This window comes from Bubalus kerabau, chromosome 8, assembly GCF_029407905.1.
Source record: "Bubalus kerabau isolate K-KA32 ecotype Philippines breed swamp buffalo chromosome 8, PCC_UOA_SB_1v2, whole genome shotgun sequence".
In the NCBI taxonomy this organism is placed as follows: Eukaryota; Metazoa; Chordata; class Mammalia; order Artiodactyla; family Bovidae; genus Bubalus; species Bubalus kerabau.
In genome coordinates this window covers 43350890-43369292 of record NC_073631.1, presented here as the reverse complement: position 1 = coordinate 43369292, position 18403 = coordinate 43350890, and the positions used below count along the sequence as shown (strand labels likewise).

Sequence of the window (18403 nt, the reverse complement as noted above, 5' to 3'; positions counted from 1 at the left end):
AAAACCATAGCCTTGACTAGACGAACCTTTGTTGGCAAAGTAATGTCTCTGCTTTTGAATATTCTATCTAGGTTGGTCATTACTTTCCTTCCAAGGAGTAAGCATCTTTTAATTTCATGGCTGCAGTCACCATCTGCAGTGATTTTGGAGCCCCAAAAAATAAAGTCTGACACGGATGACCCTAACTCTAAAGCTAGAAATTCAATGCACTCATTTAAACTCTTTGTGTTTCAACTTCCCCATTTAAAAAAGTTATCTCCAGATTGACAAATAAGACAAAGTAACTCATGGCCCTTAGAAGAAAGACATGATACAGTTACAATGTATCTTTATATAAAATGAACAAGCATTAGGGAGATTTCTGTCCCACCAAGTACATTATTTGGAAAAGGCATTGGCATCCCACTCCAGTACTCTTGCCTGGAAAATCCCATGGATGGAGGAGCCTGTTGGGCTGCAGTCCATGGGGTCGCTAAGAGTCGGGCACGACTGAGCAACTTCCCTTTCACATTTCACTTTCAAGCATTGGAGAAGGAAATGGCAACCCACTCCAGTGTTCTTGCCTGGAGAATCCCAGGGATGGGGGAGCCTGGTGGGCTGCCATGTCTGGGGTCGCACAGAGTCGGATATGACTCTGTGTGACTTCACAGCAGCAGCAGCAAGTACATTATTGAAATAAAATATGTGTCTTGAGAAGTAATGATAAACAATTGATATTATACTAGTTTTTACGATTCTACAGTGCGAAAGCAATAATGTGCATGTGTATATGTTCATGTGTGTTCTCCTCTCATAATGTCTCTTGAAACGGGTAAATGAAAATAGCTTGCAGCTTCCGTGTAGATTTTAGCTTCAAAACCCTGCTCATTTACAGTACACACCTTTACATTGAGAATAGCCATAATACTTATCTATACATAATTTTGTCTTGATTTGGGTTTGCTATGGAATTAAGACTTTTTAGGAGTAATAAAACAATCTTCAAGGACAATTGCTTGTTAAAAGTACTAAGGTCTACACTGCTTTAACAGTCGCAATGTACCCAGTGTAAACGGATTGTGACAGCACAGGAGTTTGTACTGACATTTTAGTCGATGCCCTGTTCTTCTCTAAGGAATTCTCTCTTTCTCTCCATTAAGCAATAAGTCAAGTATCCTGAAGATTGCTAATTCACTTTGACTTCTACCAACTAAGTGCAGAGGTGACAGGAACAAAAAATAGTAACTTGGTGTAAAAGAGGACTAGCCTAAGGGTCAAGATTAGGATCTTCATGGTGATTCTGCCACTAGGCATTTGCCTCAGTGGCCCTTGGGCCAGATACCTGGTTTCTCAGAGTGTTGGCATGCTCTCCTAGAAATGTGCTAATGTTCACTGTCCTTTTCTGATCCATCATTCTATGAATTGATGCTTCCTGGTGAACTAAACAAACAGGTGAGATTGTTCTTGTGGGTTTTTTAAGGCTTATTTTCTGTGAAATGCTTTCCTTCCTCTTCCTCTAGCAGTAAAAGGGTAAGCTGGAGCTTTACACCTGAATATGTGTTCCTTCCAAGGTAGTTAATTGGAAACACTGCCTGCCACAAAGTCACCTTTGTCTCCATTAGCTACTAGAGCACCATAGGCTTCTTGCTCAGAGAGTAAAAGCCTAGGAAGGAACCTGGGAGAGCACCTATGGTAACTCCCTCACTTTACAGATAATAAAATTGACCTTAAAGGGTTTGGTGACTCTCTATTCTGTCTCAGCTCCTAAACTATTAATAGATACTTATGTATCCATACTAATAGATACCTAAACTAGTAGATACTTCTAATGTTGGATTTTCTGATTTCACAAAAAAAGAAAAGAAAAGAAAACTTCTGTATTTCATCTTTTAAAGTATTAACCTAATAATAATGAATTAGACTACTGTAATCTTGGAAACATGTACTAATAGGTTTCTGCAAATGTACTGAGAGGAAAGCCTCATTGATCAGGGTTTTGAATGGGAGAAATCAAAGCTGTGTTTTTCTTAACAAATGTTAACTGATTTTCCCCTGAAGTATCCAAATTCTGAAGAAAATGAGAAAACTTCTAATTCCACTAGATTTTTCTGTTTTTCCGTTTTGCCTCTTCAGTCTGAATCATTGAGGGTACATTAGAAATTTATATTCAACCTGATAAGAACTTTTTTGAAATGCTTTAATCAATCTTGCTTAATAAATTGTTCCAAATTGTTGCAATATTGAAATAGGGTCACTCTAAAGCTTGCCAATGGTTGGCCTTACAATCACCAGACATGTTTGCAATATTACACACTGATTTTCCTTGTGAAAGGCTGACTGAAAGAGATTGCTACCATAATGTGTTGAAACCATTTCTGTTGCAAGCATGTGGCAGGTTGCAAAGGTTTTCATGAGCAGGATACTTGAGCTTGGTCTTTCACTGACTAACGAAAAATTTTAAACTCCCAACAGGTACCCATATTGGCTACAAAAAAATAACCCAAACTTTTTCTTTTTCATAGGAAGTTGTCCTTGAAGAAGGCACAATTGCTTTTAAAAATTGGGTTAAAACAGGCACAGATGTTTACAGACAGTTTTGGATATTTGATGTGCAGAATCCAGATGAAGTGGCAGTTAATAGCAGCAAAATTAAAGTTAAGCAAAGAGGTCCTTACACATATAGGTGAGTCCCCAAAATACGTGGCACTCTTTCCTTGAACACAGGTATTTCTGAAAAAGCTTCCACTTGACAAATGTCATTGTATTGAAATGTACTTATTATTTTCTTACCATTAATATATATGGAAATATTTTGTTTCTGCCTACATAAAATCCTAATCTAAGGATTTAATGGTAATTAAAAAACAGGTTTTATTATGAATTTACCAGCACCAGTTAACTACCCTACATGTAACAAGTCACACGTGTTTTACACTTCTGGCATATATGTTTCGAAAACTCTGAAATATGCATCTAAATAGAAAAAATCTATCAAAAATTTTAAAAATGAGTATTTTAAAATCTTAAAATTGAAAAGTGTAGGTACACGAGTAGTTGTCAAAGTATGGCTCTTGGACCAGCAATATCAGCATCACCTGGGAACTAGGAAGAAATGCAAATTCTCAGGCCCCACCTTAGACCAAGTGAATCAGAGACCCTTGGTTTGAGCCTGGTAATGAGTTTTACAAATACTCTGGGTGATTGCAGTACCTAGTCAGTTTTGCTAACCACAGCATTAAACTTCTATGTAAATAAAATACCTGCTTAGGATTTCTATTCAAACTGTTTTCCAGGTCTTAAGAGTGTGTTTATGTAGTAGTTTCATTCTTATATTTTCTCCAGTACAAAGACTGAATAAAAAATACCTTTATCTACATGCCTTAACAGTTTAACACATTTTGAATAGAATCTAAGATCCGTCAGATGTAGGGGGAAATAATTAGCTAGAACTTTTCATTTTGTAAATTTAAAAATCAGACTGACGCCAGGTAAGTGAAATGGTTTGTCCTTGATGACAAAATCCTGGAAACTGGTAACTCCTAGATATTTGTGTACATTTTCCCCCTATCAAAATTATAGATTGAAGTGCTAAAAACACTAACCTTAGCCATATATTAGGACATTTATAGACCCCATATGGGAACAGAATTAAGTCCGGTTGTATCATTTGTTATATAAATATGATTTTTCAAGGATAATTACAACTACTTATAGACAATAATCGGAGAAGGCAATGGCACCCCACTCCAGTACTCTTGCCTGGAGAATCCCATGGACGGAGGAGTCTGGTAGGCTACAGTCCATGGGGTTGCGAAGAGTCGGACACGACTGAGCGACTTCACTTTGACTTTTCACTTTCATGCACTGGAGAAGGAAATGGCAACCCACTCCAGTATTCTTGCCTGGAGAATCCCAGGGACAGAGGAGCCTGTTGGGCTGCCGTCTATGGGGCCGCACAGAGTCGGACACGACTGATGCGACTTAGCAGCAGCAGCAGCATAGACAGTAATCAAGTATTATCACAAAACTTCATATTTGTAAAGATTTCTAATTCATAGTTTTACTTTCTTACTTGTTTTAGGTAGTCTATAATTATGTAATTTCTTTCCTCTCCATGCATTAATTTATTTCTATATCAGTAACTCATGCTCAAATATAATGAAGTAACAACAGTTGGGACGGTGATGCCTGCTGCTGTAACATAATATATAAGCTGTAGGGTGCCATGGTACTATTCCATCCTAATAATTATCCCCATCTCCTGCATCTCCTGTCTTCAGACATATGTCTATGACTGTTCACAACTCGGTCAAAGAAGTCTTGATTTTCATTGTTACAGAAAATAATCTTACTTTCAGAAATATTAAAAAAATTTTTTTTCAGAGTCTTATACTTCTTATATCACTATCAAAAGCTGATATAATAAGATATCTGACTATCTTATTCCAAAAAAATGTGTACTCTGAAAATCTAGAACTCACGTATGACCTAATACAATCTAAGTATAACTGACTAAACTTTCGTCATAGCTCAGTTGTTAAAGAATCCGCCTGCAGTGCAGGAGACCTGGGTTCGATTCCTGAGTTGGAAAGATCCCCTGGAGAAGGAAATAGCAACCCACTCTAGTATTCTTGCCTGGGAAACCCCATGGACAGAGGAGCCTGGCGGGCTAGAGTCCATGAGGTCTCAAGAGCCAGACATGACTTAGCGACTAAGCCACCAAACCATAACTGATTAAAAATCATACCCTGAGAGAACTGAATACATGTGATAAGAGAAAATAGGTGGTATTTGAGATCTGTCTCATCACAGGTTTTGCTTAATTTTTTTGCTTGTTTGGGGGGGTATGTTTTTACTTTTAAGGGTATTCATTGTGGAATGTAAAAAACAAACATAATATAGAATCCTGTCCCAGTCCTGCTCTGGATAGGTGATAAGATACATATCTTATTCTTGGAGGCTAAAACCTTCATGATAAAAATAGAGTGGATTAGATATAATTCATTTACTTGGAGAAGCAATGAAGTGAGGGTTGGAGAAGTCGGATTTTCAGCTAAAGTATGTAAACAAACTCAAATTTATATAACGATTCTAAAGGAATCTCATGATGTCTTATGATGTTGACAAAGGAATCCTTACTGTCTACCTAGATGCCCTAAATAATGGGAAAAACAATGGTTACCTTTCAGAAAAAGTTAATAGTTTGAGAGTCTTCCATGTGCTGAGGTGAATTTACTTCCTATCAATTACACCCTGAATTCAGTTGAAATTGGAAGTGGAAGAGGATGTCCCTCCTCAACAGAACCACACAGGCTTATTTGCCTTTTAGCTGCTGAAGTGAGCTTGATGAAACTTTGACAGGGTGTGACATGAGTCAAAGCATGAAACTTCCTGGATTGAGATGTTAGTTATGTATACCATCTCTATGAAGACCTGGTAACTCCTTCAGAATATTCTCAGATCGAACATAAATTTTTTAATTACTTTGCTTTGCCAGGAGTACATGGAAAACAAAATATGAAGCAATTTCCTCCCTTTGACCTTATTAACCAACACTCTGTAAAACCTGTATACATTCTAATTTTTAAACAAAAACTTGAGTACTTATAATCTCTTTTTAAAGTACATTGTAAACACAGACCTCAGTTTGAAGGATTTTTTTCTGTTAGTGAGTGCCATCTGCTGGTGTAATGTAAGTACAACTAAGTAAACTACAATTCGGGTCACAATTATGGCTCAGCTGGTAAAGAAGCCACCTGCAATGCGGGAGACCTGGGTTCGATCCCTGGGCTGGGAAGATACCCTGGAGAAGGGAAAGGCTACCCACTCCAGTATTCTGGCCTGGAGAATTCCATGGTCTGTATAGTCCATCGGGTTGCAAAGAGTCAGACACCAATGAGTGACTTTCAGTTACTTACACTTACTTATATTGCTATTATTTCAATTATATAAATATAAATGTTCCTGAAAATTAAAGTATTTTAATTTTAAATATGAATATGTAATATAATTTTAACATATAACTATCTAATATAAAAGAGTAACTGATTAGTAATAGATTCTCCAGGATGATGTCTCAGATATTTATATTCTTTGTATGTCTACACTACTCCAAGGAGAATAAACAATAAAAAGCTTGATGAAATTGTATTAGAAATAATATATATTTCCATATTTTTGTGAATTCTCTTTTTAAAGAATGTAAAAAATAATTTCTTCATTCAAAACTATTTACCAAGAACTTATCCATGTAGCAGACACTGCTTGGGGATACAAAATACTCATAATACCTATGGCATAGGAACCTACATTTTTATTATACTTGACTGAAATCAGGTCAGGTTTTTCTGGTTGGTTTTGTTTTTTCCATTTCAGTCCCATGTTTTTTCAATTTTTATCTTAGATAACAACAGATAACTATTAGATCACATGATAGAGACATTTGGATCTATGATAGAGCAGTGAATAATGTACACCTTATTTCATCTCAGTAAATATCTTGTATGTACAAAATATTTTTTTCCCATGATATCACCCTTCACCACATTCCTAAAAAGTAGTTGGTACTCTGCCTAGAGATTAGAGCCAGGAGCTCAGAACTAGTAACTATTCCATACATGGGGTAGGGTTGGAGAGGAATTGATCTGTGATGTGGAAATATATTGTTAGTCATCTTTGCTGCTGCTACTGCTAAGTCGCTTCAGTCGTGTCTGACTCTGTGCAACCCCATAGATGGCAGCCCACCAGGCTCCCCCATCCCTGGGATTCTCCAGGCAAGAACTCTGGAGTGGGTTGCCATTTCCTTCTCCAATGCATGAAAGTGAAAAGTGAAAGTTAAGTCGCTGAGTCTTGTCCGACTCTTAGCGACCCCATGGACTGCGGCCCACCAGGCTCCTCTGTTCGTGGGATTTTCCAGGCAAGAGTGCTGGAGTGGGGTGCCATTGCCATCTTTAACTTTCATTAAAATAATGAAAATTATAGCCAAGCCAGTGATAGAAAGGCTATTTACTTTGAACAGTCCTTCTAATATAAGAAAATGGGCTCATAATATTCCCCTGCTTCAACTTCTGTATTTTCCCCTCACCTTCAAGATAAAAGGTGAACATCTGAATGTAGAATGCAACCCTTTAGTCTTTGAAATATTGCTCATTTCAGTGGCTTTGTTTTCTACCACTCCCCTTCCTCAGACGCTGTAAACCAACCATGTTGAAACTTGTTATTTCTAAAAGTACACCATGTTCTTACTTTTCCTATATGTTCTACCATATTTTACCAAGTTAAAGTTCTATCTTTCACTCAAACCACTTATATGGAATTGTATCCTGTCCATTATCCCACCATAACCATCCCAAGCCTGGGTTTGTACCTATTCTGTCTTCTCACAGAATCTGTGTAACCTCCTATAATAACATGTATTCCTTCTCCCCTGGTATGTACATCTAAGACCTTCCTTCTCTAATTTGCTAGAGTCTCACCATCAGCTTGCTTATCCTTTTGGTCTACTTGTTTAGCATAATTTCTGACACAGTCTAGTCTATGTACTTAAAATTATTTGTTGCAAGAATGAATGACATTCATTTGAAACAATGCTTTTGAGTTTTAGTTCCTCCTGTTTTTCAGAGTTCGTTATCTAGCCAAGGAAAATGTAACCCAGGACCCTGAGACCCACACGGTCTCTTTCCTGCAGCCCAATGGCGCCATCTTTGAACCCTCACTATCAGTTGGAACTGAGGATGACACGTTCACCATTCTCAACCTGGCTGTAGCAGTGAGTAGACAACAGCAAAATTACTGATTTTGAAATCCTCTAGAACCCAACTGTAAATAATCTCATGATTAAAACTACAATTAGATATCTTTTTTTTTTCATTTTTATAAAAATGCTTTCTTATGTTATTATTTTGAATTACGATCATTTGGAAAGATGACAAGATGATAGAATAAACAACTGAAGACTGATTAGAAGACCACTTAGAGTGTATCATTTTAAAAAGGATTTATGGGGCTTCCCTGGTGGCTCAGTGATAAAGAATCCGCCTGATAATGCAGGAGACATGAGTTCAATCCCTGGTCCAGGAAGATCCCACATGCCTCAGAGCAGCTAAGCCTGCCACCGCAACTGCTGAGCACGTGTTCTAGAGCTGGGGAGCCGCAACCGTTGAGCACATGTTCTAGAGCTGGGGAGCCGCAACCACCGAGCCCACATGCCTCAGCTACTGAAGCCTGCACGCCCGAGAGCCCATGCTCTGCACCAAGAGAAGCCACCACAATGAGAAGCCCGTGCACCACATCTAGAGACTGGCCCCGCTCAAGGCAACTAGAGAGAAGCGTGCACAGCAATGAAGACTCAGCACAGCCAAAATAAATCACTAATGAAATAAGTAAAATTTGTCAAAAAGTAGGACTTAACTTTGAAACTCCTCTTCCTGTGGCCCACACAACCACAGAGAAATGTAATCATTAAGAGATGAAGAAATAATATACTTTAGTCCTGGCTAGATTTGGCAGTCATTTTAGAGATAGCTGGAAATTGTTATATTCAGTTTAATTCTTGTATTTATATTTATTTGTTAAGAAAGTGATATTGCAGTTGGTGTCTTAAACCATGATTTTTTTTTTTTTGCAGGCTGCACCACAGCTGTATCCAAATACATTTATGCAAGGAATACTCAATTCACTTATCAAAAAGTCCAAATCTTCTATGTTTCAAAACAGAACTTTGAAAGAACTATTGTGGGGCTATACGGATCCATTCTTGAATTTGGTTCCATATCCTGTTACTACTACAATTGGTGTGTTTTATCCTGTGAGTAACAATTATAAATGTTGATACTGTTAGACTTTAACTGGATAAATATAATCACATTGGCAATTCATAAGTTTATCATTCAGTGTGTTAAACCCTATTTCAGATCTCAGAATACATACCATAAGTTTTTAAAAATCTCTACCTCACATGGATTTAGCTTTCCTAGTTAGGAAAATTTACTTATCTGAATTTAACAATTAAGTTTAAGATTAAGAAGTGGCCATTTAATCAAGTTTCCATTCTTATATAAATATGCAATTGTCTAAAATTAGGTTATAAGGTGCTAAGAGTTTGAATACTGTTTTTGGTTTTGGTTTCCTGTCTAAAAAAAAACAAGTTTAAGCTGTATTTTATTTTTGTTAATTGTATTCATATCATTCTTTAAAAATTGTTTCAGTGTAAATTTAAAAGTCACCTTAAATTGTACACAAGATTGATACATCAGCATGTTGTATTCTCTTGGATTTAGTTGGTAAGAACTTCTGTGAATGAGTGCAGTGCTCAGAGCTGATAAGAACTATCTACAAACTCATGAAATGGCACTTCGGAGATAAAAAGTGAATGTGGTGATGTACTTAGTTATGGCAGAATGTTCTGAATTACAAATAGGACAAGGTGACTATTGCATGGAAAATTTTACTGCGATTCCATTTGGCACTATATGAGATATTAATTATATTTTGCAGTTCATTGTTATTTTACTTTAGATGGTTTTTAGGGTTGCAAATTCATATATCAATCTAATATGAATACAGAAAGCCTTAAGGGAGATAAATTCAGTTACTATTATTTCACTCACATATTCTTATTTCTTTCCTTGGCTAATTCTGTTTTTACTTTTGTGCACTTTGTCTTAGTAACTACTTAGAGATCATAACATTGGACAATGTCTAGAAATTGGTCATTTTTCTCATAGGTTTTGTTCACTCTCCCCTCACCTCAATATATCAGGAGTAGTGATCAAAATGGCCTTTCTGGATTAAATAAAACAAAGAGTGCTAGAATTTGATCATGACAGCTTTGGCATTTGTTATCTTACTTTGTCTCGGCATCTAGCACTTATTTTTAGTCACCTTTTGTATTCTGTCTTTTTAAAATATTAAAGACCAATAATTTTGAAACTATTGCATGTATATTTAAAATCGTATAAAATAATTATGAACAACCACTGAGAAATGTGAGTTAATTACATATTTAATGACTTGGAAAGTATGGTTTGTTGTAGAAGTAATTTTTTCTTGTATCTCTTCAGTACAATAATACTGCAGATGGAATTTACAAAGTTTTCAATGGAAAGGACGACATAAGCAAAGTTGCTATAATTGACACATACAAAGGCAGAAAGTAAGTATCCAGGCAAAGTGTGTGTCACTAGGATACTCTAAGGCAGGCAAGAAATTTATTTACCAGCTGGTAAAGCACAGGCACAACCTGTGGGACAGAACTGTTTGTATCTCGGCCCTAGAAACTCCCTAGGTCTACCAGGCATTAATCCTTTAGTTGTGATGACTGGTCACACTAGTGCATTTTTGCTGATTATCAGCCCCACTGGAGGGTTCACCTTTATGAACAAGTTCTCTTACATAAAGAAATCTAAAGGGACTACTTCCATCTCTGCTGCATAACCGGTATTATCATACATGCAACAATGACATAAATGAAAATGAGGAAAATCAATATATCAACTCATCATCTAGCAAGTCAGAATACAGACATCTTACTGTTTCTTTTTTAACTGAAAATGTCAAAAAACATCATTCATTCCAGGGAGATGATTAAATGTACCCATAAAGATGAACGATCAATGAATCCATGTGAACATTTTCATGACTTGTCCCTTAAAAATTTTCCTGAAATAATTTTCTATATTGATAATTCAGCTTTTTAAACCATTGTCAATGCAAAAAATGGAATTATTATTTCCTGTTCCAAAACTGACATATTAAACCTGAAAATAAAGTGTACACTTCCTATGAAGTAGTAGAATGAGATATGTTCACATACCCATGATTTCCTACTTCTCCCAAGTTCCTGCTTGTTTATGTGCAGTACACCTAATCTGTCATATAGCTAAAATACAAAGAAGCCCAATAAATATCAATGGGGAAAAGCTTTTCTTCTCAAAGTTGAAATTAGAGTTTTAAGATTAGTAATTCCTGACAAAGAATAAAGTGATCAAAATCAAAAGAGGTGAAATATTTTTATGATTAAGTAACCATTACTTCACACTGAGTGTGTCCCTAAAAATTGCCTAAAACAGTTAAATACTCACTCATGTAGACTTTTCATCTACAGAGTTCACAGTCTTTTATCATTTTGAAAATTCTAATGGAGGAAAACAAACACTTCTAAATGTTCATTTTAGGGAAATTACATCTCTGTATATTGAGGAAAGTGAGAATTTCTTGCATTTCAATATTACCAGTTTTTAAGGAGAGTTACTAAATGCTCCAAATTGGAGTAAGAATTTCATTTAAGATTATGATAAGGTTAACTTAACCGACTGAACATGACTGACAGCTTATTCTGTTTAAAAAAGAAGCAATAGCTTGCCTTGACATCTTACTGGATGGTATGTTAGAGTCACAAAACCATTCTTCCATCACCAAAAAGTAGCTGAGCATACAGAGAAACTATAACTACTGTTGTTTTTATTATTTCCATATATAAATATACACACACATGAATATTTTATGTAGATACCAGAATATAAATTAATAAACTTCATCCTGCTTTAATGCCAGCTCATGCAAGAGTTGAGAGGAAAAGTATATATTGATTTTCTACATGTTTCTAAATCTCTATTAATCAAACATCTCTTTCCTCTTCCACATTCTACTCTCTTCTCTCATAATGAGTTTATATCAGTTAACCATTTAGTATCTTCCTCCTACTCAGCTGGACACTTCAACATAATATGAAATACTCCATTTCTCCCACCGGAGCAACAATAAAAAACTTTCTTGAAGGAGACATCTAAATGTCTGATATGTGTTTTTAAATTTTCTTTTTGCAGAACTTTATCTTTTCCAAGTTGTTCCTAACTACCAAATTTTGGCAGCTTTTATTTTATAATCTAGCTACTTAGTGTTATCAAGCACTTCCTTTATCTCAACAAGATGCCGGCTTCAAACAATACATAGACCAAATGACTTAGAACATTTCTTAAACTTAGCACCTGTCACATCTAGTCTAATTAATTGTTATTATTTCTGCAGAAATACTGACTCATAATAGACAATGTAATATGAGAAGGTGCTCCTGAAATGAGACTAATCATTTTCTTTTTCTTTTTTTTAATTCTTAAGGAATCTCTCCTATTGGTCAAGTTATTGTGACCTGATTAATGGTACAGGTAAAGACATCTGTTTTGTGGTAATATCACAATGAAACCACCTTCTTTCTCCCACAAATCCTCCATCATATGTACAATGTTCTGGGGGTTGAGGATATGCATTTACTTATCTTTGTATCCCTACAACATAATTCAGAGTCTCTATACTTATATATAGGCTTATTAAATATCAGTCTAATGTGATGGGATTTCTGAATATTAACCATTGAAGATAAGCCTTTACTGCATTCCTTGGGAAATGTTTGCTTCGTAAAAGCTTTACTTAAGTGAACTTCCTTCCTGGCCACAGAAGTAAGGGGGTAATATATTTTAGAGTAGTAGTTACTGTTTGCATGTTTTGGAAATACTATATAAGCTATGACAAACCAAGACAGCATATTCAAAAGCAGAGACATTACTTTGCCGACAAAGGTCCATCTAGTCAAACCTATGGTTTTTCCATTAGTCATGTATGAGTGTGAGAGTTGGACCATAAAGAAAGCTGAGTGCAGAACTGATACTTTTGAACTGTGGTGTCGGAGTAGACTCTTTTTGAGAGTCCCAAGGACTGCAAGGAGATCAAACCAGTCAATCCTAAAGGAAATCAGTCCTGAATATTCATTGGAAGGACTGATGCTGAAGATGAAACTCCAATACTTTGACCACCTGATGCAAAGAACTGACTCCTTAGAAAAGATTCTGATGATGAGAAAGTTTGAAGGCAGGAGGAGAAGCGGACGGCTGAGGATGAGATGGTTGGATGGTATCACCAACTTAATGGACACAAGTTTGAGCAAGCTCTGGGAGTTGGTGATAGACAGGGAAGTCTGGCATGCTGCAGCCCATGGGATCACCAAGAGTCGGACAAAACTGAACTGAATAGTTTAAAACTTAAAGAATTAAAAAATCAAGATAAATACAAAAGTAAAACTTGTGTCCAAGTGCAGGCTTCGATATGAGGCAGAATCAGAGATGTTCAAGGCTGAACACAGATTTTGAATGAGATGATTAAAATGAGAAAGAAAACAACAACAATAAAACACAGTTGCATCTGTACTAACCATGAGAAATGTATGCAAAAATAACATTGTGAATTGGAGCTGGGAAGAAAGAAGGTACTAGGACTTTAGATTCAGAGTGTGATAGATCCAGTTTATTATTCTCCTTAAGGAAAAGCAAAGTACACATATGCCTATTAGTTTAAGTATTAAAATTTTAAAAAGTAATGGGAATAAAATACTATTAGGTATTTAAAATCAAAGGTGATCTTCCAGCTACTAAGAAGCGGAAGCAGAATATTGTGCGTGTAAAGTTGATAAGGTAACACTTTAGAAGAATGTAACACAATGAAGAAAAAATATTATACATAAAGTACATAAAAGATAGAAAATAAGAAGGAAACATAGAGAATGTTCATTTTCACAAAGGTATTGCTGAGTTTCACAGGTTTATTTAATTTTGTTTACACTCTGCTAAAAAAAAAAACCACCAGTAAAACCACCGCTGAATTTGCTTTGCAACACTTTAGAGTCATGGTGATGGGTGAAGAAATCCTTTCCAAGTAGCTCATTTCTGCAAATAGTCAACTGTCCCAATACCACTAACTTTAATTTCATAAGCATACACTTCAGTCCTTAAGAGAGAAATATAGTGTGCTTCTCCTAAATAGTAAACTATTGCTTATGGGCTTAAAATATATTTAAATCTTAGTCTAAAACAAAAAACAGAGCAGTTTTAAAACAGTATTAAGAGGATCCATTAATGACAGTAACATATACATAGAATCAAGCATGAAATTAAAAGTATCTAAGAAGAAAATAACAGTAAAACAAACTAGGAGCAAAGATTGACCGGGTAGACCAGGGACTCTGATGGGAGATTCTTGGTCACAGTACTAGAAAAAGAGACTGCTGCTGCTGCTGCCAAGTCACTTCAGTCGTGTCCGACTCTGTGCGACCCCATAGATGGCAGCCCACCAGGCACCCCCGTCCCTGGGATTCTCCAGGCAAGAACACTGGAGTGGGTTGCCATTTCCTTCTCCAATGCATGAAAGTGAAAAGTGAAAGTGAAGTTGCTCAGGCGTGTCCGGCTCTTAGCGACCCCATGGACTGCAGCCCACCAGGTTTCTCCGTCCATGGGATTTTTCCAGGCAAGAGTACTGGAGTGGGGTGCCATTGCCTTCTCTGAGAAAAAGACTAATGAAATGTAAATGGATCCAAGTTGATTTTTAAATCATGATTTAGAAGTACTTCCTCTATCTTCTTCATTAAGTTTAAAGACATAAAATGAAAATATTTATTTATATTTGAATGTATTTTAAAAAAAGAGAGCCCTGCTAGTATCAGCTATGTTATGGTCATGGCTCTTGGTAGTTACTGGTGTCATTACAACATAATCTTCGATGATATTTCCAATGGTTTTTGAAGATTTTCAATGTACTCTTTTCCATTAATGGCTAAGGTGTTGGGACAGCAGTTGTAGGCAAGGCCCATTCAGGGACCTATTTGGGGAATTTAACCTTCAGTATTCCATTCTCTCAGTGTCTCTATCAGGTTCACTGAGATCCTCTGTTATATTTCACCTATCACAAAAATGTAAGAAATGTAATAAAATCACAAGGTCAGAGCCGTTACCAGAAAAAGAGTATGGTATTCATAACTGAAGGATAGGTCTTACTGTTTTGAACAGACACATTCAGTTGTGGCTCATGTTTGGTGATATTCATTTGTGGAGCTAATGGAGGAATTATCTAGCTATTTTTTCTTACATCCAGTGTGTACTATGGAGCACAACCATAGTAAAGATTTACTAAGCTCAAAAAATGCCCTTTTTAGTTTGATGTGTACATTTTCCAACCATTTGTGTGAAATTGTTTAGTGATTTAAAAAATATTGATCAGCCATAAGGGTAAGTGAATGGATCGCTATTAAAAGTACAAACAACATTTACAAAAATGAGTTTTAAAGGAATCTCAAGATTCAAAAATTGCTATTCTACTGATAGATGGAAGATTTAAAAACATAAAATTGCAGTTTTAACAACGTAATTTTGACATTTTTAAAAACTTTCATCTGTATTTATGGAATGGGAAAATTTAATAGGAAACAGAATACCAATGACTACGTATAGTATACAGTCTTATTAGATATAGTAGCTGCTAGCTACATTGGAGAAGGCAATGGCACCCCACTCCAGTACTCTTGCCTGGAAAATCCCATGGATGGAGGAGCCTGCTGGCTGCAGTCCATGGGGTCGCTAAGAGTCGGAAACAACTGAGCGACTTCACTTTCACTTTTCACTTTCATGCATTGGAGAAGGAAATGGCAACCCACTCCAGTATTCTTGCCTGGAGAATCCCAGGGACGGGGGTGCCTGGTGGGCTGCCATCTATGGGGTTGCGCAGAGTCGGACACGACTGAAGCAACTTAGCAGCAGCAGCAGCAGCAGCAGCAGCTACAGGTCACAATTCAGCAGCACTTGAAACACAGCTAGTACAAACTGAAATACGGTAAGTATAAACACTGGATTTTCAGAAATTTGTTAATTTTTATATGTTAAAATGATGGTATTTTTGATATATGGGGTTAAACAACATATACTTGATACATTTTTTTTTTTCATCTTTAAAATGCAGTTACTGGAGAATTTTAATTTTATATATACAGTTTGCATTATATTTCTCTAAACCATGCTTGGAATCAAAATTTCTAGATTTGTCTAAGACACACTCTTTCCATCTAATCCCTTGCCACTGGTTTGGTTTTTAAACAGATGCAGCCTCATTTCCACCTTTTGTTGAGAGGACAAGGGTATTGCAATTTTTCTCCTCTGATATTTGCAGGTAAGAGAGAGACAATGATGTATTTTTCCAAGTCAGAATTCTTTCTCTAAGTGATAAAACACAGACCAAGAAACTCATGCTTATTAATCATGTTATTTGAGAAAAATAAAATACTTTTAGGGATGTTTCTCCTGATCTATTAAGAATAAATACAATGTGAAATTCATGATGTATTTATGCCCTGCAGAACGTAATGGCAAACCACTCCAGTATTCTTGCCCAGAGAATCCTATGGACAGAGGACCATGGTGGGCTACAGCCCAGGGGGTTGCAAAGAGTTGGACACAATTGAGCCACCAATACATACATACATACACACACACACACACAATGTATTTATGAGTCTTTAAAATTTTATGTAGAAGGATGTTGTGTATAATGCAAATCAGTTTCTTTTTGTTATTTTTAAGTAAGGACTACTTTTTTCATTCTTTTTCTAAATTAGCAATAAGAGTGATAACAGTCAAGTCTAGAAAGGCATGCCCAGTCTTTGTAAAGAAGAGGATACCACAAACACAAAACTATGTTCATGCACCCCACTGACAATACAGCATCTTTTCAAATTGATGGGGGCCCAGTAGCTATCACACAAGCATTGGCGTCTATCCTTGATGCTCACCTGGTTTCTTAACACTGTTTGGTAAAGCAAGCATAATATCTCTAAATCTTTTTCCTTATCTGTAAAATTGAAGAGAACAGCATTTCTTCAAACAGTCATCTGGGGATTAGAAAATATTTAATCTATAAAGGAAACTAACTGTGAGGAATGCCTTAATTGTAAATACTCCATGGTAATTCATAAGCAAAAATTATTCTCAGAAGCGTTTGAAAACAACGATAAGAATAGCTCATACTCAAGTATTAAGTTCCAGTGTGTCTTAAAATTTTGCAAGTTTTTTTTTTTTCCTAAAAGGTAAGGATTCTAATAAGATTATATCTAATTTTTCTAATTTAAGGCAGCAATAGTATTAATTTAAATATAAGAAAAAACAAATCTGCACAACGAAGTTTAGATTCCCAGAATGAAGCTCTTTCTTATCTGTATTCAGGTCTATCTATGCTGTGTTTGGAGCTGAAATGAATCTGAAAGGAATCCCTGTGTATAGATTTATTCTTCCATCCTATGCTTTTGCATCTCCACTTCAAAATCCAGACAACCACTGTTTCTGCACAGAAAAAATCATCTCAAAAAATTGTACCTTATATGGTGTGCTAGACATTAGCAAATGCAAAGAAGGTGAGTACAAGTTCTCAGTGTCACAATCCATGGCATAATTTGCATTATCCTTTAAAATGTAAACTTCACCCAGGATTCCTTTCCTCCAGAAATATAAAGTGAGAAAGCAATAAGGGCAGAAAGTAAGAGTGATGGTAGGATATTTTTGTTTTGATGTTTGTATTGCTTTCAGGGTCTCAGTTATTTTCGTGTTCCAAAACTTAGTTTTTATTAGGTATAATCATGCTTATCGATACTTCCCGTGCTACTTGGAAAATGTCTCTTGAGGTCTTTTGCTCATTTTTAAATTGGTTTATTTATTTTTTTGAGTTGCGTAATTCTTGTATATTTTGGATGTTAATCACTTACGGGATACGTGTTTTGGGAGTATTTTCTCCCACCCATTTCATTTCTGACCATTTCTTTTGCTGCGTAGAATGGCTGTGCTCCTTTTAGATGTAGCGTAAAATGAAAACAGTTTGCAGAATACTTTGAGCATCCCAACTTGTCCATCTGACATTTTTCTTATTCTAACCTAGAATCTGTAAATAAAATAAGTATGTTTTAGGATGTCTCTGAAACAAAAATTGATTCAAACATGGCATCTGGAGTCTATCTTATTTTGCTTACCTTCTTCATGTTAGAGTGGGTGAGAAGAAAGAAAGAAAAGCCTCTTTAAATAAATTCTCAGTCCAAAGACATTTTACAGCCTGAAACATGAGGGTATATGGTTGTAACTTTGTGTTCAGTAGCTAAGCTTTACATATTGAAAACACCTAATGTGAAAATAAACACCTAAGGGATGAACAACAGACATTAATAGTCAGTAGGATGATGTAGAAGTTTACATTTTATTTTTGTTCAAAAGTGATCAGAGACTATAATTTTCCCTCACTCTCATCCCCTGATTAGATTTCAAAGCCAAATCTGCATTTCTTTTTTTAAATTATAAACCTTTGTTTTCAAGGAGATCTTTCCTAGGTGGTATATGAAATGAGGAAAATGATTTATCCCAACTGTCTCTTAAAACTTGCTTTCAGGAAAACCTGTGTACATTTCACTTCCTCATTTTCTACATGGAAGTCCTGATCTTGCAGAACCTATTGAAGGCTTAAGTCCAAATGAAGAAGAACACAGCACGTACTTAGATGTTGAACCTGTAAGCAAATACTTTATTGATCGGATTTATTTTATAAAAATGAAGAAAAAATTAAATTATCTCCT

General features: G+C 35.9%; 1 protein-coding gene across 16 annotated transcripts in view; it reads left to right on the top strand.

Moving 5' to 3' along the window:
• Positions 1-18403, top strand: part of LOC129659063 (platelet glycoprotein 4) — a 376463-nt gene that overhangs the window by 350941 nt on the left and 7119 nt on the right. For all 16 annotated transcript variants that reach the window (XM_055590131.1, XM_055590124.1, XM_055590123.1 and 13 more), the window contains 8 exons: positions 2502-2662; positions 7600-7747; positions 8606-8785; positions 10041-10132; positions 12097-12143; positions 15894-15963; positions 17013-17200; positions 18220-18338. In XM_055590131.1, coding sequence (XP_055446106.1) covers positions 2502-2662; positions 7600-7747; positions 8606-8785; positions 10041-10132; positions 12097-12143; positions 15894-15963; positions 17013-17200; positions 18220-18338 — 1005 coding nt within the window. The remainder of the gene's footprint in view (positions 1-2501; positions 2663-7599; positions 7748-8605; positions 8786-10040; positions 10133-12096; positions 12144-15893; positions 15964-17012; positions 17201-18219; positions 18339-18403) is intronic.